A 25,179-nucleotide genomic window follows, 5' to 3' on the forward strand; every position below is an offset into this window, starting at 1 on the left:
TTTGGAACACATTTTGCAGGTCTATTGAGATTGTAAGTATTTAAGCTGAGATCCATATGCACTGTGACCTCCTTGGAAAGCCCTCTCCCCACATTGACTGAGCACTTACAACATCTGTTCCTCAACTGAGATATATACCAGTGGAATGGGAACCATTTATACCCTCTCATCCTGGTCCTCAGAATTGGAGGAAGAGCAGCCATGGCAGCAGCAGAACTAGGCAGAACAGCAGCACCAACAACAGGAGCGCTAACCTTCTCCTTATCAGTGGCTGTCAAAGTCACCACCGCACTCAACTTCTTTGCTTCGGGGTCCTTCCAGAGATCAGCAGCAGACATCAGCGGCATCTCCCAGTCGGCCGCACACACTTGCAATCACGCAGGTTACCGATGCACTCTTTGTAAAGTCGCACAATTACATCCACTTCTCCACGGATGAAGCAGGTGTAACTGCGTGTGCAGTTGGCAGGGTGCAGGGCGTCGTAGACTGCACACATGTGACCATTAGGGCACCCCTTCACAACCCAGCTGCATTTGTTGACTGCAAGGGCTTCCACTCCCTTAACGTCCAGCTGGTGTGTAACCACAGGAAGAACATTATACATATTTGTGCCAAGTTCCCTGGCAGTTGCCATGACTCGTTCATCCTGTGGCAGTCTACTGTGCTTCAGCTGTTCAATCCGCCAACCCAACTTTCCGGATGGCTACTTGGAGACAAGGGCTATCCCCTGAAAAAGTGGCAAATGACACTGATGAGGAGGCCATCAAACGAAGCTGAGGAGCGGTACAATGTGAGCCACATTTCAACCAGAAGCATCATAGAGCAAACCATTGGCTTGCTCAAAATACGACTCAGATGTCTCGACAGATCTGGTGGAGCCCTACAGTACGCATCAGTCAGGGTCTTCAGAATCATCGTGGTCTGCTGTGCCCTGCACAACATCGCACAGCAACGTGGCTTACCGCTGCCTGAGGAACAAGTGGCTCAGCGCACAGCCTCCTCGGAAGAGGAGGAGGAGGTAGCAGATAAGGTACACCTTGCGGAGGCGGATGTGCCAATTCCACCAGTAGACAACCACATTGCTGTCTGTGAGGCAAGGGATACACTAATCCATGCCAGATTCGCGTAAGTTTACACATCAACCACATGTGGCTGGCACATGGAAATGAATGTCTGGCTGACCTTCTTAACACACCATACAGCATCTGTACAATAAACTGTTTTTTTTATCACTCTTGTAGTGTATGTAACCTGTACCACCTTAAGAGGATACCTTAAGGTGATGGACTACTTTTTGATGGCTCCTGTACATTGTAGTACCGGTGGTGACCACACCGGTATATAAACCCTGCGGAGCAAAGTGTATCCCAGTTCAGCCCTGACCCTCAATCACTAAAGACCTGTTTAATTACTTCTGTAGTCTGTGTCCTGTTATTCAGCATAACTGCATTTGAAAACACAGACTCAACAGTGCCGACGAGTCTGACCTTACCTAGCGGCAGTTGCATCAAAGGAAGCTTCGCCTCTGAAACGGGCGTCGAACAAGGACATCCACCCTCAACATCCTGCTGGGCACTGCATAGCACGGGAGGCCATCGGCAACCCGGGTTGATTTCTGGCCACGAAGTCAAACATCAGTGAACATCCCTTCGACGACAGCGGCGGGTAAGCCCGATCGAGCGGCACGGGGGGGGAAGTCGGCCGAGTTGTCAGCAAGAGAAGGGGAGGGAAACGACGAAAAGGGCGGAGAACACGACCGCAACCGGTATCAGGGGCCGGACTGCAATCGGGGCAGAGACGCGCAGCAGCCAGAAAAGCGTTTATGACCACAAGGACCGCGGGAGCGGCGGGGAACAAGAGCAGCAGCGTAGGGGAAAATAAAGGACCGCTGGGAGGCGAGAACGGCAACAGCGCGGTAATCGCCATTTTGAGTCGGCGGGGGAAGAAGACAAGCGCGGGAAAAGCCACCAAGCGTGGGAAAAGCCCCCAAGCGCGGGAAGCCGCCCTTTTGAAATAAATAAAATAAAATAATAATCCGAAGGAAAGGAAACTCAACAAGGATGCCAAAAACGGGTAACATCACTGCTTTTGATAGCGATGTGGAAGATTGGGCCACTTATGTGGAACGCATCGAAGTTTACTGTACAACGAATGAGGTACCGGAGGATAAGAAAGCACTAACCCTATTAAACTCGATGGGTGCGAAGACGTACGGGTTATTAAGGAACCTTGTAACACCAGATAAACCGGTAGGAAAGAGTTTCGCGGATATTGTTACTATCCTGCAAGAGCATTTAAACCCCACGCCGCTGCTGATAGCGGAACGATTTAAATTCTACAAAAGAATTCAACTTAAAGAAGAAAGCAACGCTGAATTCTTAACCGAACTGTGCAAGTTATCAAAGTACTGTCAGTTCGGTACAGGACTAGCAGACGCACTGAGAGATAAGTTTGTGTGTGGGCTCCTAAGGGAAGGAACCCAGAAGCGACTGCTAGAGGAAAAGGACCTTACGCTGGACAAAGCTTTCAGCATTGCAGCATCGCACGAGGCAGCAGCATGAGGCGCTGCAGAGATACAGCAAAGGCCATTGGAATTCAGCACCAATGAAATGGCATTGGGCGCAGTAAAGTGCTATCGTTGCGGAAGGACAACGCATGACCAGAACCAGTGCTGGTTCAAAGATAAAGAATGCAGGCAATGTGGCAAACTTGGTCACATAGCAAGAGTATGCCGGTCAGGAAAGAAGACCAGCAGCAAAAAGTCGCCGCAGGAGAAGTACAAAAAAGTACACAAGGTGACAGAGAACAGTTCGGATGAACAGAAGATGGATTCAGACTCCAGCAGTAAGGAACTGGGTTGTCTAAAAATACATAATGTGGGTAACACAGCAGACCACCAAACTATCTGGGTCATGCTTCGGATTGCAGGAGTCCAAGTGAAGATGGAATTGGACATTGGATCGGCATTAACAGTCATGAATAAGCAAGATTACAAAAGGTTATTCTCGCACATTCCCCTGAGGGATACGGAGATTGTATTGAAAACATACACGGGGCAAATAGTATACCCCAAAGGAAAGATAAAAGTAAATGTGGTCTACAATGGTAAAGAAAGTCAGAAAATGGACTTGTATGTGTTACCTGATGGAGGTCCGCCACTACTGGGACGGGAATGGATCCGGAGAATAAATGTGGACTGGCATTCCATACAAGCACTGACTGTAGATGCCTGTAAAGTGGACGACGTCAAACCTAAACGACTGTCCAAAATATTGGACGATGCTAAGGAGGTGTTCCAACAGGGACTGGGAACACTGAAAGGAATTACGGCAAACATCAAGGTTGAAGAACATGCAAACCCAAAATTTTTCAAAGCCAGACCGGTACCTTATGCGATACGACCTGCTGTGGAAGCAGAGCTGGAAGGGCTAGAACGTTCAGGAGTACTGTCCAAGGCGGACTGGAGCGAATGGGCCACACCCATTGTTCCTGTCATGAAGCGTTCGTTGAGCAACAAGCCGGGGGAACCTGGGAGGGTTCGCATCTGTGGCGATTTCAAGATCACTGTTAATCCGGTTCTTCACACGGTGCAATATCCGCTTCCGCGGATTGAAGATATCTTCGCTTCGCTGTCTGGCGGGAAACACTTCACCAAGATAGACCTGGTGCAGGCGTACCTACAGATGGAAGTTGATGAAGCGTCACGCCAGTATCTCACGATCAACACACATAAGGGCTTATATCGGTATAATAGACTGGTTTTTGGAGTGGCATCGGCTCCAGCGATTTGGCAAAGGGCCATGGAGCAGGTATTGCAGGGAATTCCAGGCACACAATGCTACCTGGACGACATCCTGATTACAGGAGATGATGATAAGGATCACCTCGCGAATTTGGAGCAGGTGCTCACCAGATTGAAAGAATATGGGCTCAGAGTTAATCGCCAGAAATGTGAGTTCTTTCAAAAGCGAATCTCGTACTGCGGCCACGTCATTGACCAGGAGGGGCTCCATAAGTCACCTGACAAGATCGAAGCTGTTGTGAAAGCTCCTGCTCCGGAAAATGTATCCCAGTTGAGGTCGTTCCTTGGGTTGGTTAACTATTACCACAAGTTTCTTCCAAATTTATCCATGGTGTTACACCCGCTGAACACTCTTTTGCAAATGGGAATACCATGGAAGTGGAGCGATGATTGTAAGCGGGCTTTTCAAAAGAGCAAGGCACTGATCACCTCTAAGGAAGTGTTGGCTCACTTTAACCCAACGCTGCCTATTCGCTTAGCTTGTGATGCTTCTCCATATGGTATCGGGGCAGTGCTCTCACATAAGTTTCCAAATGGCTCGGAAAGGCCAGTCGTGTTCGCATCCAGATCATTGACCTCCGCAGAGCGCAACTATGCTCAGATAGATAGGGAGGCTCTCAGCCTCGTGTGGGGAGTTAAGAAATTTAACCATTACCTGCAAGGCCAAAAGTTTACGCTGCTGACAGATCACCAGCCGTTGGTTTCCATTTTCAACCCTAAGAAGGGTGTCCCGGTAATGACAGCGCAGAGGCTTCAGAGATGGTCCCTTTTCCTAGGGGCACATCAATATGATATCGAATTCAAAGGTACAAAGCAACATGGTAATGCTGATGGGCTGTTGCGCCTGCCACTACCTACAGCGGAAGAGGCACCGGCAGTTGACCCTGTCGAGATATTTCACTCGACCATCATCGAATGCTTACCAGTCACCAATGCGGGTATTGAGAGAGAGACCCGAAACGACCCGACACTGTCTCGGGTCTATGACTTGACAGTGAAGGGATGGCCAGCACATGGCGACCCACTGTTACCAGCATTCTCAGCCAGACGAGAACAGCTGTCCGTATGTCAAGGAACATTGATTTATGGAACAAGGGTGATTATTCCTCCTAAATTAAGGGAGAGAGTTCTGAAGGAATTGCATGAAGGTCATCTGGGGGAGTCAAGATGAAAAGCCTTGCTAGGGCTTATGTGTGGTGGCCAGGTATCGACAAACAAATAGAGGATCTGACTAAAAGCTGCTCAGGGTGCCAAAAAGTTCAAAATGCACCTCCAATTGCACCGCTGCATCCGTGGGAATGGCCTTCAGCCCCATGGCAACATGTGCATATCGACTTTGCAGGTCCATTCATGGATTCCATGTTTTTGATAGCAGTAGACGCACATTCTAAATGGCCAGAAGTGATTAAGATGTCGACCACTACCTCTGAGAAGACGATCGCAGTTCTAAGAACCATATTTGCAAGGAATGGGTTGCCGGAACAAATATGTTCAGACAACGGACCACAGTTCGTGTCAGAAGAATTCCAGAAATTCATGAAAAAGAATGGGGTGAAACACGATACATTTGCCCCATATCATCCGGCTACAAATGGGTTGGCCGAGAGATTTGTACAAACGTTCAAAAAGGCGATAAAGGCAATGAGCGACGACCATATTCCACTACAACACAAGGTGGACAATTTCCTGATGGCATATCGAAACGCCACGCATGCAGTGACAAATCAAAGCCCTGCCATAATGTTCTATAACAGGAGGTTGCGGTCCCGGTTGGATTTGTTAAAACCCAATGTGCGAAGGGAAGTCGAAAACAAGCAATTCCAGCACGTAAATAACAAGGCCACTCGGAGTTTTGAAATAGGACAACCAGTGTTGGCCAGGGACTATAGGGATGATAAATGGCAATCCGGAACAATTCGTGCCCGACAAGGACCCTTGATGTACACGGTAGACGTTGGAGAGAACGTAATACGACGTCATGCTGACCAACTTGTTGAATCGGGAACAAGGGTCGACCCCATGTCTACGGCAGAGACACCAGTTGAAGAAGTTATTGAGCCTGTAGCATCTACCTCAGACTCGAACGTACATGATGATGTTCAATCCATAGGAGATCAAATGGATGAGTCACCCCAGCAACGAGAACCAGAGACCCCTGAAAGGCGTTATCCGGGCCGGATCAGGAGGCCTCCTCAGAGACTGAATCTTTGAACAGTTTTGTGTGAAAATTGTATATATGTTATCCATGTAATGTTTAAATTGGGGTGTACACTGTTAAGCTAAAAGGGGAGGAATTGTAGTGTATGTAACCTGTACCACCTTAAGAGGATACCTTAAGGTGATGGACTACTTTTTGATGGCTCCTGTACATTGTAATACCGGTGGTGACCACACCGGTATATAAACCCTGCGGAGCAAAGTGTATCCTAATTCAGCCCTGACCCTCAATCACTAAAGACCTGTTTAATTACTTCTGTAGTCTGTGTCCTGTTAGTCAGCATAACTACATTTGAAAACACAGACTCAACAACTCTCACCACCATCATTACAGATGAAAGGCGCCCTGACCCCTCACTGTGCAACTTCCATTTCTGATCACACATAGGCCAACTCTTTGAATCTTTGCCTTCGCATTTCTTTAATACAATTGAAATCACGATGACGCACATTACTTTGTATGAGATCAAAACACCCAAATGACTACCCTTGTGACTATTTGTGTGCTAACTTTCTCTTATGCGTGCTTCTACGTGGTGCTTCCCCTGTGGCTTCAGCAGATGTAGAGGCACCTTTGTCACTTCTATGCTGTGCCTGCTTAGACGCCTTTGACGGACGTCCTCTGGCTTTGGGAGCCTGGGAAGGCTCTGCGACAGTCTGCTTCTCCTGTGGCAGTGCAAGGACTAAGACGGCCATCTCAGTTCGATGAGGAATCTGGGGCTCTGACCAAGGGCTCTGCAGTGGCACGGGAGTGTGAGCGCTTGGAGAGGAGCCCACATTTCCTTGTTGTCGACCACCAACATCCATCTCATGGGTCACCGCATTTCACTGCTAGCAAGTGGCTGGAGAGCACCTTGCTGCACATCAGTGGCATGAGGACCCGTCTCTGTACTGACAGTCCTCATAATGGGGACGTTCATGTACCTCTGATTCCTCTCCTCAATAGATGCCCATCTATCCTCCATAGCAGACCATCTATTTAGAAGAGTCACCATGTTCATTTAAGTCTGGCGATTTATGTCATCCATGGAGGTTGCCATCCTTTCCATGGCGGCACCTACATTCGCCATGGCATTGTTTATGTTTGAGATGGACTCCTCCATTCGCTACACACTCGCATCTGGATACAAACCCTGTCAGAGGCTCCTTCATTTGGTCTGAAGTTCCAGCACCGCTCTCTTTCTGGATGGCCCCAAAGGCACAACGTCTACATACAGCTGAGCAGAGCTAGGAGCGCCCTGCGGCCTCCGACGAGGACTTTCCACTGCTGTCCCTGCCTCCACCATCTGCTGATGCTCACTTGTGAGCTGTGATACACCAGGTGACAACCGAAGGCCCACCGAGGTGTGCGTATCTGTGCTGGTGTTGGGTGCGCTCATTTCTGGTGACGCTGCTCCCTCAGAGGCTGCAGGTTCCTCTGAGGAGTCGTCCAGCTCTTCCTCCTGGACAGTGGGGCGGGGGGCTCTCGATGGTCCTGTGGGGGAGTAAAGGCGTGAGTTAGACTTGTGATATTTAGGTAGCAGACACATCCTATTGTGCAGATGATCAGAAGTCAATCTGTATGAACATCAGATGCCATATCAGTCACTCAGGAAATCTAAATGAGAGGGTTGCAAATCTTATTCTGTCACCAGCTTGCTCTACTGCGCCTGTCTCTCCGTCCCCCACTTCCAGCTCCTCTGCATCGCCGACGATCTTGATAGCAGCCTCTTCAGCATTTGTTAAATGTGCCATCGAAGGTGGGCCTCCTCCTGTCCTCTCTCTCTCCCTCTTATTGTGGGCTCTCTTTCCCTGCAGTGAGCGACACAAGTGGAGTTTCAGCGAGATTGATGGAGTGAGTGTAAAGAATCCAAAACATAGATGCTTAGAGGGAGACAAAGATGGAGTGAGGTGCCAATACCAAGCTCCCTCCCTGTGCGTTGTTAGTTGTTGTCATTGCATAACAGTGATCGCGAGTGTGAGGGGTGCATAGTAGGATGGTGAAGTGATTCTGTACATAGAGGGATAGTTGAGGATGCAAGGGATGTAAGGATAAGTTGCGATGTGCATGAGTAGGTTGACAATGCAGAGTGCTGGTGATGAGAACAGATGGGAAGCAGATTGAAGACAAGTGTGTTGTTATACTCACTTTTGCTGAGTGTAGCAGATCTTTGAACCTTTTTCGGCACTGCACCCAGGTGCGTGAACACAACGACCTAGCGCTTACCTCCTCAGCAATTTGCAGCCAGGCTGCTTTTGTGTGCTGAGGAGGCTTCCTCCAGCCATTGGGAGGGAACAGAAACTCCTTGCGCCCTCTTACTCCCTCCACCAGAGCATGGAGGGAGTCATCATCAAAGCAAAGAGCAGCCTTTGCTCTTGCAGCAGTCATCTTGAAAAGACCAGTTTTCAGGAGCATCAGAAAACAAATGAAATCCAAAGGCTACATGGGCCCCTTAAATGCACCTGAATCGAAGACGTCAGCAACAGATCCGATTGGGCCGGGTAATGCGCACGGCGGGCTTAATAAGCCCAGTTAAGGCAAAATAGTTATTTCAGACCGGCTGAAACTGGCTGCGGGACCGGAACCCGCCGACCAGCCATCCCGACTCCAACCCGCCTCTGCTGGGAAAATCGCAGCCTTTGTGTCTGTCTTCACAGAAGAAGACGCAGAAAACCTCCCAGAAACAGTGGAGAACCAAGGATCGAGCGAGAATGAGGAACTGAAAGAAATTAGTATTAGTAAAAAATAGTACTGGAGAAATTAATGGGACTGAAAGCTGATAAATCCCCCCCCCCCCCAAATAATGTCCAGCACGGTCTCCTCCTGCTGGGTCAGGATGTACAGGCTTTCCCGGCCCTTGCCGGTTAGCTGCAGCTGTCTGCAGTTGTGAGCCACCTTCCCCTGCAAGAGAAAGGGAAGTGTGTCAGTGAGTGTGGTGCACTGTGTTTGGGTGATGTGTGTGTCAGTGAGTGTGGTTCACTGTGTTTGGGTGAAGTGTGTCAGAGAGTGTGGTGCAATGTGTTTGGGTGATGTGTGTGTCAGTGAGTGTGGTTCACTGTGTTTGGGTGAAGTGTGTCAGAGAGTGTGGTGCAATGTGTTTGGGTGAAGTGTGTCAGTGAGTGGTGCAATGTGTTTGGGTGATGTGTGTGTCGGTGATGTGTATGTCACTGAGTGTGGTGCAATGTGTTTGGGTGATGTGTGTGTCAGTGAGTGTGGTGCAATGTGTTTGGGTGATGTGTATATCAGTGAGTGTGGTGCAGTGTGTTTGGGTGATATGTGTGTCAGTGAGTGTGGTGCAGTGTGTTTGGATGAAGTGTGTCAGTGACAGTGGTTCACTGTTTGGGTGAAGTGTGTCAGTGAGTGTGGTGCAATGTGTTTGGGTGATGTGTGTCGGTGAGTGTGGTTCACTGGGTGAAGCGTGTCAGAGTGTGGTGCAATGTGTTTGGGTGATTTGTGTCAGTGAGTGTGGTTCACTGTGTTTGGGTGATGTGTGCATCAGTGAGTGTGGTGCAATATGTTTGGGTGATGTGTGTGTCAGTGAGTGTGGTTCACTGTGTTTGGGTGAAGTGTCTGTCATGGTTGAATAGCTGGCAGTGTGTACAAGGTGTGAGATGTGGGTGTGAGGCTTGCAGCAGTGGTAAGTGTGTGAGGGTAAGGTGAAGCATAGGAATGTGAGGTATGAGTCGTGATTGATAGAGATCGTTGGTAGGTGAATGATGGGAGTGTGGTGCATTGAGCAGTGTGTGAGGCTACTGGTGCAGTTGGTGGGTGACAGCTTTTGAAGATGAATTCACTGACCTTGACCACTCGTGTGAAGTCATTAAACTTCTTTCGGCACTGGATCCAGATCCTCGGGGCAAGACTGCTGGCAGTGACCGCTTCAGCTATTTGTTCCCACTGCCTTCTGACTGTGTTTCTGGAGGGCCTCCCAGCCCCCTGCAGGTAGAGGACATGTCTCTTCCATTCTACCCTCTGCCTAAGACCTCCAGTGCTGCTTTGGAGAACCTAGGTGCCATTTCTCTGCCCTGTTGAGCCATAACTGACTGATGGTTGCCTTGACAACTAGTTCAATGAGCTGCTGAATGCAGAACGTACCTCCCCTTTAAGAGATGCAGACTGCGTTTAAAAGTGAAGGCTTGCTTTAAATGGAGCTCGATTTGCACGAAGTTCGGCCCCAGTGCTGACTAGCGGTCAGCCACTCAGCAACGCTCTTAGCGCTGGGCTGGACATATCAATAATGTTAATTAGCAGGCAGCACGAATGTCGCGTGCTGCCTGCACTACCTTCAACGGGCGCGGGACAATCGTGCATCATGATCCCCGTCCCTGTTTTCAGGTTAATCGAATTTTTGGCCCTTGGTTTCTACGTATAATGGGTTAGTTGCTAGAATTTGCCTCATTTGAAGGAGTGTGCACATGGACCAGCAGGTTAGGTTAACGGATTGCAGACTTCTTGTGCCTTATCTAGGTAGCTGTTGAAAATTGTAGTGTTAGATGAGCTCAGCATAATTTGCCAAATTTTTCCAACCTCAAAACGTTCTCTGGAATTTGTATAAAACTACTTGAAATGCTCCATTACATTATTTGTGTCTGCATTTATGTAAAGATGGCTGATTTCTGTGCTAAGTGATTATTTGTTGAAATGTGACGAGGCTTCTGAATTTGAAAGGATTCTTTGTCTCAAGTTGAAACAACTCAAGTTTTGGATTATTTCCTGAAAGACGCGTGCAATTTCTTTTCTAAACATCACTTTCAGCCCCAAATTGTCCCAATTTGCCTATTTTATCAAAGGAGGGAAGAGTATCGTGACTCCTGTGAATGCCACTCAAACATTGACTGGCTTGAGGTGCATGTGCAGTAAGTCAAACCAAATGTGTCTGCATTTCCCTTTCTTGAGACGGAGTGACTCATCATATTTAGATGTTCCTACTGGTGCTCTGGTCAATGTAAAGTCTGTGTGTTATATTGCGAATTATTACACAGACTACAAGAGTAAACTTTAACAGGACTTTACTATTCGAAGGTCAGGGCGAATCTGCCCAATAACTCATTACACAGCACTTATATACCGGTGTGGTCACCACCGGTATTACAGTATACAGCAGCCAAGATAAAGTAGTGCAACCCCTAAAATAGTTCTCTTAAAGGTGGACGGTTACATACAATAGTTCTCTTAAAGGTAGAACGTTACATACACTACAGTCAAGAACTGACAAACTGAATTGTCAGCAGGGACTTGCAGCCCAGAGACTCAGACCTTTTGTCATCTGGTGGGGAGGTAGGCACCCGACCATCTGTTTTTACAGGCCACCCTGATGAAAAAAAGTTTTAACATTGTTAGATTTGCTGTGCATGACATCATTCTATTTCACTTTGATAATGAACCATAGTTTTTTTTTAATGAATAATTTTTTTTACGAGAAGCTATCCAAGTTCTCAGGGTGTGGGTGGTCTGGTTTATTTTTAATTGAAGGGCTGATTAACTTTCTTTTCCTGGCACAGAATGCTGATTGTGTGGTGTGGTGTCGTACCAGCCTTGGTTTGATTTTCCACAACTTTATTAAGTTATGTGGATTATAGACATGAAAGAAATATTCTCAATAAGAAGTTTGATGTGGTACAAAAATGAATTAATTTATCAAAATAGCTGTATTGCATTTTCATTATAAGGCAGTTTAGGAGCACTTACATAACTTGTAAATACTGGATAGAATCTATTAGTTGGTGAATAATAAAGCTCTAACCTGATCTATTTTGATAAACGATATTATTGACATATTATTTGCAAAGTTGAGAACGGGAGTAAAATTGCATGTATGGATTTCAAACTGGACCAAACACAATGTAAGAATGTTTAATGTCATATTTTACATTTTATGTGTAGACTGGTGCTGAATCCCTAAATTCTACGCAGAAAAAACGACGTGCTCCACCCCCGCCACCTCCTATGCAGAATAAGTTAGAAGGAACAGAATTTGATAGGAGCAATACTTTTGGTAAGTGACAGTGATTCCTTCCTTCAGTCTAGATTTTTAGCACTTTCTTTCGAGGTACGCGGCTTTTTGCTCTAGTTATTGGGATACAGAATGGAAAATAAAAACTTGATGATCAAGTGTTTTTGGGGAGTGAGTAATATCTAAAAAAAAAAAATTGGTAAACTTGTTTTCATTTCTGAAAGAAGCAACATCATTTAAATCAGGTAATAAAGTTAAATCTTCGTGACTCAGCAATGCATATCACTACTTTTAGATAATGCATTAACCATGTGTACTGGGCCAGTTACACTGCAGTTTCTGAATTTTTGGAATGTGGTTTGCAAAAAATGCATGATGTGGTTTCAAGTCACTGACATGCAGGTGCTTTGAAATTTGGCAAGCTTCAGTAGGTAGCATTACCACCAGTGAGTCTTTACAAAGGCTGCATGCAACAAACTTTTTAAAATCTACTCTTGCTAACATTAAAAATGTCACCAGTGCATTCAGTATCGACGAGTAGCGCGCTGAGAGTGCCTTTAAGTACACAAGCACAGACCTTCATTTTGCTGGAGTAGAGAGCAGGCTGCATTAACTTTGTTCTGCTAGCTTGGGCTACACGAAAGAAGATATCAGTCTCAAATCAGTGTCTTCTGCATAGAAATGCTAATCCACTAGTCCACTCCTCTATAACCCCAAACAGCCCTTCCCCTTCACCTGGCACCTTCCCGTGCAAGCACAGGAGATGTAACACCTGCCCCTATACCTCCCCCCTTCCCACTGTCCAGGGCCCCAAATACCCCTTCCAGGTGAAACAGCGATTTACTTGTACTTCTTGCAATCTAGTATACTGTATTCGCTGCTCACGATGTGGGCTCCTCTACATTGGGGAGACCAAACGCAGATTGGGTGACCGCTTTGCGGAACACCTCCGTTCAGTCCGTAAGGGTGACCCCGAGCTTCCGGCCGCCTGTCATTTTAATTCACTGCTCCATTCCCACTCGGACCTCACCGTCCTTGGCCTCTTGTATTGTTCCACGGAAGCTCAACGTAAACCCGAGAAACAGCACCTCATCTTCCGATTAGGCATTAATGCAGCCTAAGTATCGAGTTCAACAATTTCAGATCATGCCCTCGGCCCCTATTACTTTTTTACTTATAATTTTTTCCGCCCCTTTGTTTTGGGTCTTCCTTTTCCCCCCTCCCCCTTTCCTTTTGTTTCTCTCTCCCACCTGGCAGCTGTCTCCTATCCTGCCAGCACACTTCACACCTAATCTCAGCTGTCTTTTGTCTCCACTGGCCTATTACCATCTCGTCTGGTTTCGAATACCTTTTATTGTCTCTTACTTCTTTTGTTCGATCGCTGCCCTGCCTTCGATCTATTTTATTTTCTTTCCAGTTTTGAAGAAGGGTTTCGACCCGAAACGTCAACTCAAATTTCTCTCCACGGATGTTGCCTGACCTGCTGAGTTTTTCCAGCAATTTCTGTTGTTATTTAGAAATGCTATTGTCTGTTTATGATGTGTTGCAAAGATTGAATTGTCAATACGTGTTAATTCAACCAATACAAAAGCTTAAGCATATAAAGTACACCATGTTGGTAAAGTCAGTGGTGTTACTGTTGATTTGTAACTATGATATGCAGCTCATCTCTAAAATACACTGAGGTGGGGAACTGGGGATAAGCCTGCAGCTAGACAGTTCTCTCTTCCTCCTATTCAATCAAAAGGTAAATGCAAGAGAGACTGAATTTTTGTTGAAAGAATAGCTCATAGCATAACTAGTGTAGAACATAACCTACAATTAAATTATTGTTTATAAAACTGTTCCAATCCTACTGTTGTTAATGTTCAGATCATATTGCTGAGAGCTTCAGTTATATGATTTATTTAGTTAATGCTGCTTTAGCTTCTTTTCCTCAGTTAGTGTTAAAATATTGCATCAGATTGCTAGAGACTTTCAATTATATCCCCCAGACATACTTATGACCCTACTTGATCCCCTATCTAGGTATTGCTGGACGTCAGGTGCCACTTAAGCCTCCAAGAGGCACATCGCCAGTGTCAGGCAAACCACGTAGTCCACCCCAGTTAACGATTCCTCCTCCCCCACCATACCCACCTTCTCCAGACATTGAGATTACCAACCAGCCAGGATTGTCACCAGAGCATGATATCACTAACGCGGTGCCTGCTGTTACTGAACATGGTGAATCGAAGCCTGAATGTAGGTCCTCTGAAAAGTACATTCTATCCTCTACAGTCTTAACACTTAAATTATATGTTAGTACTGAGTATTTCTCTGGCTTTCATCACCCGTTTCCAAACTTTCTTCTACAAATTTCAAATTTAGAAACTTGATTTTTTAAAATTACCTACAGTTTTATTGTTTGTCCATTTGATAAAATATTATCAACAAAATGGTATGGTACATATTTTGTTAGCTCTGCTTGCAAAAATGTCAGCTTAGGAATATGACATCAGATATATTAATTTTTTTTTTGGATTAAAGATGGGAGGGGGAACTTGCCTTGATCATGCTATGAATTTGAACATTGTGCTTTCCTCTCTAAAGCCTGGGTTTGAGGCCTACTCAAACGGGTATGATGAAAGTCTCCTTTCTGATTGCCAAAGGGTTCTAAAATAAAATAAGTTTGGGCAGTCTCAGTTCCAGCTGTTGATGAGCAATAGTTCATAGCACAACACATCACTGAATTAACACATTTATATTGCAACTTTCCACGTTGCACTGTGCAAAAGTTGTAGTACAACTCTGAAGTTGGGTCCCGACTTGACTTGAGAAAGGGTGAGATGCCCTGAAGAAGGCAGTTTCATGCCACTTGGGTTTGACACTATATGGAGACAATTTCAATACTGTCATACCTGGCTTGACAAATTGACCTCCTGGGTACTTTTTAACTGTACCTGGAGTTGACTTGAATATTTACATAACATGAGCACTCCTGCATGAAGTCTTTAGGCAATTGCATTTTAACCTGGGCAGGAGAATTACAGTTCAAGGCAGGACAAACTGTGTGGCTGGGCCGATAAATGCACCATAAGAGAGCTCTCGAGAATATCAGGTATTGTGAAATGGAAAACACAATGTGATGCAATAGGATAGATTTTCTGCTAGGAACATAGGAACAGGAGTGAGCCATTCAGCCCCTCGAGCCTGTTTAGCTATTCAATTAGATCATGGCCGATCTGTACCTCAACTCCATTTACCCACCATTGCTTCATAACCCTTCATACCCTTGCCTAACAAAAATCTATGTGGGAAAAATTGGGTGGCGCCCATTTTGGGGTGCTAACGTCGCTGGGTTTTAGCGCCCCGAAAAAGATAGCGCCCCTCCACTGTAAATTCAGTAGTAGCATCCCAAGCAGGAGGTGGGGCATTACTGGAAAGTGCTCCACCTCCTGCTTGGGGTGCTACTACTGAATTCCATGGCGCTACGAACTGCCGCGCCATGCGCGGTGGCATGTAGCACTGTGTTATTGCAGGCCTCCTCCCCTGATTAAAAGGGAGGGGCCTAGCGCTGTGCGCATCGGGGCCCTGCTGGACCACCAGGGAGCGGGGTGCCATGAAAACAGCCCGGTACTCAAGAGGAGTGCCGGGCTGAGCGATCGCGGCCGGCACCCTGCATAAAAAAGTGGCAGTCAGCAAAAATAAAAATGGCCACCCGACACCTGTCCTTTAATTAGCGCAAAAACATCCCCTGATCCTGTCAGACATATCGTCCGGCGATAGGTCAGGGGGTGTAAGGGAAGTTTGCGGCCGGCGCACAAGTGGGGTTCTGCGCACAGCGATGACATCATTGCCGGCGGCGTGGGGCGCTACCGGCTATCGCCGCTGCTAACCTCCCGCTGAATTTTGCGGAGGCGTTGGCGGTGCCGCACCCAGGCACTAAGGGATTTGCGCCCCATTAGTGCCCCCCGGGGGCGATAACGAGAGGCGCAAACCAACCCAACCTTTCCCCCCATTGTTTCTCCGTTTTGAATTTTTCAACTGACCTACAGCTTTTTGAGAGCGAGAGTTCCAAATTTTCACTTCCCTTTGTGTGAAGAAGTGCTTCCTGACATCACCCCTGAAAGGCCTAGCTCTAATTTTAAGATTTTGCCCCTTGTTCTGGACTCCCCACCAGAGGAAATAGTTTCTCTCTATCTACCCTATTAATTCATTTAATCATCTTGAAGACCTCAATTAGATTACCCATTAATTTTCTATATTCTAGGAATAAAAGCCTAATCTATGCAACGTGTCCTAATAATTTAACTCTTTAGTCCCGTTATAATTCTGATGAATCTTCGCTGTACCCCTTCTAAGGCCAATATATCTATCCTGAGGTGTGGTGCCCAGAACTGAATGCAGTGCTCCAGATGCAGTCTAATCAGAACTTTATACAACTGTAGCATAACATCCACCCCTTTGTATTCCAGCCCCCTTGAGTTAAAGGCTACCATCCCATTAGCCTTTTTAATTATTGCCTGTCCACTATGTTTTTGTAATTTCTGTACACGGAGCACTAAATTTCTCTGCTCTTCTGCAATTCCTAGCTTTTTACCATTTAGAAAATCCTCTGATCTATCTTTCTTAGGTCCAAAGTGGATGACTTCACACTTCCCTGCATTGAATTCCATCTGCCACAGTTTTGCCCACTCACTTAATCTATCAATGTCCCTTTGAAACTTTCTGCTCCCATCTAAGCTACTTACTGCGCCAGCTAACTTGGTGTTGTCTGAAAATTTGGATATATGGCTCTCTGTGCCTTCATCTAAGTTGTTGATAAATATAGTGAAAAGCTGAGATCCCTAGAGAACACCACCAGCCACATCCTGCCAATTGGAGTACATACACATTATCCCTACTATCTGTCTCCAACTCCTAACCAATTCCCTCCCCATGTCAGTAGGTTGCCTCCAATTACATGCACTTCCATTTTTGCTAACAGTCACTTGTGTGGAATCTTATCAAATGCCTTCTGAAAGTCCATATAATTACCATCTATAAACACTGCCTTATCTACCATGTTAGTAACCTCCTCAACAAAAATGTGACTAGGTTCATTAGACATGGCTTACCCTTTACAAATCCAGGCTGGCTCTCTCTGATCAGTTCATATATGTCCAAGTGCTCTATCAGGTCCATGACCGACTTAACTAGAGAATGATTGATGCTGACATTAGGAAGAAAAGTGGATAAATGTCTCATTTCCCAGCACTATCACCTTTTGTGTTGATCACAAAGATCCCCTGTCAGTAATCAGTATTGTAATGTTCTATTTTAAGATAATGGACTGTAGCACCACACTCAAGTAAAATGTTCATGAAATGTTAAAAGTACAGTCTGGGCAACACAGCCTAAATGCACAGTGATTGATAACCAGTCATGCAATATCAACTATCAAATATACCCAGGCTGAATAGTGGGTGGCACAGGAGCCGACTGATAATGTTAAACAATGCTGGCTCAATATTCCACACACAGGATGGGAGTACATTCCTTTTCGTAGCTTCATTGAAATTACAGCACAAAAGAAGGCCATTTGGCTCATTGGGCCTGTGCCAATGCTAGCTCTTCAATTGTATCTATCTACCCCAATTCCATTTCCCTGCTCTTTCCCCATATCTTTTTACTTTCTTCCCTTTCAAATGTTTATTCAGTTTCATCTTAAAAGAATGTTAGTCTCTGCCTCAATAGCCACTTGTGATGAACTATGTTCTAATAACCCTTTGTGTGCAGAAATAATTCCTCCTTTGTTCTTCTAATCTTCAGCCTACGTCTTCTGGTTTCAGAAAAAAATCTGGTCTCAAATCCGTGATTTTTTGTGGGGGGGGAGGGGGCGCGGTCTGAGGCAGGCAACATCTAATTTTGAGGAGGGCTCCAGTCTCTGCCTCATTTGGGTTATCTCAGCAATTGGAGGTGGGCATTTTTTGTGTCTTCCTCCTTTCCAGATGTCAGGAAAAGAGCGGAAGTGACAAACTATCCCACCAGAATTCTTGCTACTTTCGTCTCTCTTGTGTGAAGCGAGTGTACGTCATTTTCAGGACTCTGTTGTGACAGAAGTGATATGTGCTAAATTTTGTGAGACCAGTTTCTTTAAGACAGATGTTCAAGAAGCCAGCCTTTTTGGTGAACAAAACTGTTTCTTCCACCAAAAAGGCTGGCTTCTTGATACTTTGCGCTTTGGTTGCCCTCCAGCAATAATATCCTCCCCCTCTCTCTATCTAGTAAGTCTTCCAGCCGCAGCAATACTGGCACAGGCACCCGTACACTTTATTCAATACCCCTGACCTCGGGAATTAGGATGGAATCAGGAGCACATAGGGCCTGCTGACCGTAGTCCTGCTCTGTCGTAGTTACAGCGGCAGAGCAGGACTCTCACATTTCCAGATCCTCAGTGTTTTACTAAGGAGCAAGTGTATTCAACTGAAATGTCAGGTAATCCTAAATGTTATGATGGAAATATTTATACTTAATCTTTGCCGTCAGTTACTTCTAGCTACCGTGCTTTATGTTTTAAAACTGCTGCCAGAGTTGCTGACCTGATGGCTCGGTGGGTGAGTGCGTCATGTGGTGCAGCACTGCGCTACGCTGAAAGCGAAGTCCAGGTTCAGAATCTTCTCCGCTGAGTTAATGATTCCTTCTCCAGAACGCTTTCCAGTGGGCTCTGCTGGAAGTGCATGTCTCTGGATGTTGACGTTGGGGTGGAAACTTCATCCTGAGCTCCATGATAATTTCATGGTCAAATACCCCACTGACACTTGCTACCAAAGCTATACATGAATAATGGCCACTTGGGTAAATACTGGAGGGTGACTGGCAGTTGTGCAACTATACACTAGCTTGAGTCAACCCCTTCAGGAGAACAAAGGTGAAGGAAAAAAATTAGAGGCGAGGAAAATATTTGTTGTCACAGCCTATCATTTTCACTCATGCTGTTGCTAGAGTAATGTTACAGGAGGGAAGGGATAGCACACAAAATGTCTGAGGCCAGACTGCTTCGAAGTAGCCTTTTTAATATGTAAAATACTTTACTAAGGGTGATTAAGAGAAACCAATTAGTTTACTCATCCACCTTTATCAAATATAGGATTATATGATCGTTCAGTTGTAGCACATCCCTTTTAAAACTACAGAATGTAGAATCAAACTAGCTAATAATTCAAGGGTATTGTGCCATAACTCCCTTTCATCCAGAAGCTCACCTGTTTAGAACAGCAAATATGTTTGGCCTCATTGTCAAACTATTTTGTGGTTCTGCAACATTTTCTTAGAGATTTGCAAAATCCCAACATTGTAGGTGCACGAGAAAAACTGATGTGGATGTTTCTTCACAATGTTCACTCTGCAAGCAATTTTCAAAAGCACAAACTGCCAATGAAAATAACCAGATTAATAGAAGACTCTTTACAGCAGTTAAGTTTCAGCTGATGTAAATCAGGAAAAATGCTTTAAAAATGTCCAGATATATAACAGATAACAAATTACATGTTCACCAGTGCTATTTCCAACTGTGGCTGAGGTTTCATAGAGTCATAGAGTTTTACAGCACAGAAAGAGGCCCTTCGGCCCATCGTGTCTGCGCCGCCCATCCATCCCTGTCCAGTCTAATCCCATTTTCCAGCATTTGGTCCATAGCCTTGTATGCAATGGCATTCCAAGTGCTCATCCAAATGCTTCTTGAATGTTGTGAGGGTTCCTGCCTCTACCACCCTTTTGGGCATTGAGTTCCACATTCCAACCACCCTCTGGGTGAAAAAGTTCCTCCTCAAATCCCCTCTAAATCTCCTGCCCCTTACCCTGAATCTATGCCCCCTTGTTATTGACCCCCCTACTAAGGGGAAAAGTTCCTCTTTGTCTACCCTATCTATGCCCCTCATCATTTTGTATACCTCAATCAGGTCCCCCCTCAGCCTTCTTTGCTCCAAGGAAAACAACCCCAGCCTGTTTAGTCTTTCTTCATAGCTGAGGCGCTCCATCCCAGGTAGCATCCTGGTGAATCTTCTCTGCACCCTCTCCAAAGCAATCACATCCTTCCTATAGTGAGGCGACCAGAACTGCACACAGTACTCCAGCTGTGGCCTCACCAGCGTTTTGTACAGCTCCATCATAACCTCCCTGCTCTTATATTCTATGCCTCGGCTAATGAAGGCAAGTATCCCATATGCCTTTTTAACCACCTTATCTACCTGTTCCGCTGCCTTCAGGGATCTATGTACATGTACACCAAGGTCCCTCTGACCCTCTGTACTTCCTAGGGTCCTAGGGTTTGGTGTAGGACTATTTTAATGGAACCAGAAAGGGTGGCACTGGGCGCCAAGAATGAAACACTAAGGCCGGAACTTTCTTAAGGGAGGCGGGCTGGGGGCAGGGGGCCTCCGAGGTGGGCGGGAAACCCAGGAGAACGGATTTCCCGAAGGCCCTGCCGACTTTAACGGCAGGGCCTGATTTGAATGTGAGGCCTCTGATTCTCGCCCGCAGCCAGCTAGATTGAGAGGCTGACTGGCTGTGGGCGGGTAGGCCTCAGATGCGAGGAGTCGGTACGGGGGAGGGATCGCAGAGTCGGCATGGTCAGGGATCGTTCGGTGGGAGAGCGGGGTCGGCATAGTTGGTGATTCGGGGGGGGGGGGGTGGAGGGTCGGCCGGAGGATCGTCAGAGAATCGGGAGTGCTTTGGAGGATCAGCAAGGGATCGGTAGGGGGTTGGAGATCAGAGGGATCAGGGATCGGCGGGGTGGGGGAGTGGTTTGGGGATCGGCATGGGCTAGGTCGGGGATTGGGAGGAGGGGGTGGGGGGGAGGGGACGGCCGGGGATTGACAGCGGGGCAGAGAGGACCGGGGCCGGCCACCAGAGGATTGTGGCCGGCCTCAGCATCATCAGTAGGGTGGGGAGGGGAGGTGTGGAGAGGCGATCTGAGGTCTTTGATCGTGGGGGGTCGGTTTAGGTAGGGACCCTGGATTCAGGAGGTAGGTATAAAGCCTCTTACCTCCTGGATCCAACAGTCCCCGCCTAGGTTTAATGAATTGTGTGAAACCCGTCCACAGGCAGTTAAATTCAAAATGGAGGTGAAAAAAGAGGCTGCCAGCCTCATTGCAATATTTAAATTAAGGTACCACCCCCTGGGAGCGGGTTGGTTGCCCGCCCCCCGTCCCACCTCTGTTAAAACTGGAAGTGGGCAGGTTGGAGGCGGGATCAGGTCGAGAATCTCATTTTTAACAATTTAACTGCCCCTATGCTCCAAACCCACCCTTTTTTTCGGGGAAAATTCCGGCCAAATGGTCCAATTAAACTAGAAGAAGCTCTAAACAAAACGTCCTGAAATTACAATTCTGTTTACATCCGGTGGTGCCCAGTGCTCACGAAAATCTTCAAGCCTAGCAGTAGACAGCGCTCTCCAGAGCCACCCAGGCATGCACAAGACCGTAGAAGAGCAGCCAGCTGTCAGATAGACTCTCCCCATGGATCCCATGCATCCTGGAGTTGTGGATGGCAGCTTTGGCAAAGCCGAGGAGCAGACCCAGAAAGAGGTCCTGCGACTTGCCCAACCCCCCCTCCTCCACCACGGACTGGGTAGGCAAAGAGTAGGCGCGTTGGGTTAAAGTGGCGACAGAAGTTGAGGCGCACTCCCCTTAAATAATGGAACAGGGGCTGCAACCCCTCACACCAGGAAAATGTGGAAAACTTTCCTCCCCGCCACAGAACTGATGTGCGGACAGATTTGGTGCTGAATGGGCGGTTGCGGGGGGCAAGGCCTTGTACAATTTTCATTTTGATAGGTTTTCTGCATTATTTCCTGATCTATTTGTTGTTTTGGTGCCTGCCCCCCAATGATTTAGGCACCACTGTATAATTGGCCCAATTGCATTAGATGTGTTGTATTAATTTACAAAGTATTAATGTGTGTGATAGCTTTTAGAAGTCCTTTAGGCCATTTACTTTCTGTGGAAGTTCTGTAGCACAAGATTTGTGAAACAGTTGACTTTAGAAAGTAAAACTTTTCTATGTATATTGGCCCAGTAATTCCGTTCCAAACGCGTGAGTACGGTCAGGGTACTCGCGCGTCTGGCCGGAGGAAATGCCGGTTTTCAGCATGCACAGCGCATGCGAGGAAAACCGGCATTTCCTGTCCTCTGAACGAAGGGGTTCAGAGGCACAGCGCGTGCAACTGCACAGGCAGCGCATGCGCAGTGAACTTCGTCGATTTCATTCATGGATTCAGTGAGGTTAAGTCCTTACAACTTACACATGAAAAAAGTATGTGTAAAGTTGCTCCAGAGGCTGCAGAGGAAGATATATTTTATCGTGGAGCTTCTGAAAGGCAATATTTTTGTTTGGGAAAGGGAGGAAAGTTATTTTAAGAAATGCTGAGGTAAGTTTTAAAGTTTAAATTTTTTTTTTTAAACGGGTTTTCAGTACTGTAGGTAGAAGGAGCAATTGTGGCTGTGTGAATTGAATTTGCTGTGTTTATTAAATGTGAAAATGACTGTTCTAAAATGAGTAATGTAACATTTCCAACATTTTTAAGAAAGAAACTTTTCATCAGTAATATATTCTTTTAAGTAATTATGTATGTATGTCCGTATATATTCCTTTACGTATATGTATGTATGTATATATTCCTTTACTTATGTGTATGAATGTATGTATTTAATTATGATTTTCCAATAAGTTACTTTCTCTGAAAGTCATAATTAAATACATACATTCATACACATAAGTACAGGAATATATACATACATACATACATAATTACTTAAAAGAATATATTACTGATGAAAAGTTTCTTTCTTAAAAATGTTGGAGTCATTTTCACATTTAATAAACACAGCAAATTCAATTCACATAGCCACAATTGCTCCTTCTACCTACAGTACTGAAAACCCATTTTAAAAAACAAAAATAAACTTTAAAACTTACCTCAGCATTTCTTAAAATAACTTTTCTCCCTTTCCCAAACAAAAATATTGCCTTTCAGAAGCTCCAGGATAAAATATATCTTCCTCCGCAACCTCTGGAGCAACTGTACTCATGCTTTTTTCATGTGTAAGTTGTAAGGACTTAACCTCACTGAAAGCATGAATGAAACCGGCGAATTTTACTGCGCACGCGCTGCCTGTGCAGTCGCACGCGTTCTGCCTCTGAACCCCTTCGTTCAGAGGACAGGAAATGCCGGTTTCCCCGCATGCGCTGTGCATGCTGAAAACCGGCATTTCCTCCGGCCAGACGCGTGAGTACCCCGACCGTACTCACGCGTTTGGAACGGAATTACTGGGCCAACATTTTACATGTCAATAAAATGAAAAATTTAACAATTGCACGATTTGCCCCCTCGCATCTGCGACTGAGGGTCCAAGGAGGTGCATTGCGCAAGATGTCATTGTCGTACGTATCCTCACACTGTTCCCTTTCGGGAACTGTATGAAGTGGTGGAAGGATTTCTGGCCACGTTAATGCTCCTTCCGTGACCATACCCATCTTCATACCAGCCATTAGGGTGGTTAGTCCTATGGCGTGAGGGTTTTACGGGCTCCCACAACCCATCTGAGGGGGGGGTGGTGGCCACCCACACCCGCGGACGCAAGTATCCCGCCAGATGTCCACCCAGAATTTATAGTTGGAGCTCCGACTCCACTTGCCGGGACTGTCTGGAGCGGGGTTCGAAACCCTACTCCTTCTGGCCCAGCGGCGGGGATGCTTACCGCTACGCAAAAGGCCCACTCCGCGCAAAAGGTGACACCCATACGTTTCCTGCGCCTTTTCCCTCCCCGTGACTGGAGCCCTATGCTGCCACTTGAAAGACCAAGCTATCATCTGTCCTTTTTGCGGCGCCTTGGACTTCTCATTACCAATGATGAGCAGGCGCTGCGCCTCCACCTCGTTGAGTAGATTGCTGAGGTCATCATCAGTTCACTTGTGAGTTCTTTTAATGCCGTGAATTGTGCTCATTCCAGCCATTTCACGTTGCTAATCGGAGTGGGCCTTTGGCGTAGCGGTAGGATCCCCGCCGCTGGGCCAGACGGGGTAGGGTTTCGAACCCCGCTCCAGACAGTCCCGGCAAGTGGAGTCGGAGCTCCGGCTCTAAATTCTGGGTTGACATCCAGTGGGATATTTGCGTCCGTGGGTGTGGGTGGCCCCCCCTCCTCGTATAGCTTGTGGGAGCCCGTAAAACCGTCCCGCCATTGGACTAACCACCCTAATTGCTGGTACAAAGATGGTTACGGTCACGGAAGGAGCGTTAATCACGGCCATGAATCCTTCCACCACTTCATACAGTTTCCCAAAGGGAACAGTGTGAAGACACGTATGACGACGACGTTGCTAAATAAATAAATGGAATGAAAAAAATTCTTTCAGGGCTTTTAAATGTCTTTAAATTGCTTTAATTCTGTTTAAAACTACTTCAGATTCTTCAAAATAATGTAAACGTTTTTTAAAGTTTATAAAAGTTACCAAAAGCTTCATAAAAATACCAAAAACCTATTTGAAATGCTGCTGTGCATGTAAAAATGCTTTGCAGCTTGTGAGAAACATTGGGGGCGTGTCCTATTAAACTGAGACCTCAAGGGGCGTGTCTCAGTTGCACAGCGCGCTCCAGGCTTCGCGCTGGCTGCACTCCTGGGCGGCGTGACGTCAGACGCTGCCCGGGATTCTTCTCTTTCAAAAAGGAATTCCAGGCGTCCCTGGAGGTGAACGGCAGGCGCGTCGGGTAAGTGCAGATCGGGGGCTTGCACGCGCGGCAAGCCCCCGATCCGAATTTCTGCCCCAATATTGTTGACATTTCATATTCTTTAGCTAGAATACTATTAATTAAGTTGAAGTATAGCAAAGTATACTTTGAAGCAAATTCAAAGAACACATGCTTTGACATGTTTAGTATAGGTTGCACGAAGAGTGGTGCCAGGAATATTATGATTTGTTAGAATGATACCCGATTTAATAAAACGACTGTTTTACTAACCATATAACTACAGTAGTGATGTGATGAAGTGCAATTTTCCAAAAACATTACGTAGTAATGTGCTGTACACTGGAGAAGATGGATCTGCTATATTTTTTATTATAGTATGTTATAAAACATTTTAAATTATTGTGAACAGGTTATCCAGAGATGTATTAATTCATGGCAATAATTTCTGTACATGCTGGATAAATATTCTGTACCGATACAATTTCACGTTAAATTTATTTTTAACATTGCCTATATTT

The 25,179-nt window shown here is 46.1% G+C and overlaps 1 protein-coding gene across 2 annotated transcripts in view; it reads left to right on the top strand.

The window, feature by feature from the left end:
• Positions 1 to 25,179, top strand: part of cobl (cordon-bleu WH2 repeat protein) — a 568,107-nt gene that overhangs the window by 391,258 nt on the left and 151,670 nt on the right. For both annotated transcript variants that reach the window (XM_085988107.1, XM_085988108.1), the window contains one exon: positions 11,883 to 11,994. In XM_085988107.1, coding sequence (XP_085844233.1) covers positions 11,883 to 11,994 — 112 coding nt within the window. The remainder of the gene's footprint in view (positions 1 to 11,882; positions 11,995 to 25,179) is intronic.

This window comes from Somniosus microcephalus, chromosome 5, assembly GCF_052327205.1.
Source record: "Somniosus microcephalus isolate GS21.2 chromosome 5, FLI_Smic_1.0, whole genome shotgun sequence".
Classification (NCBI taxonomy): Eukaryota; Metazoa; Chordata; class Chondrichthyes; order Squaliformes; family Somniosidae; genus Somniosus; species Somniosus microcephalus.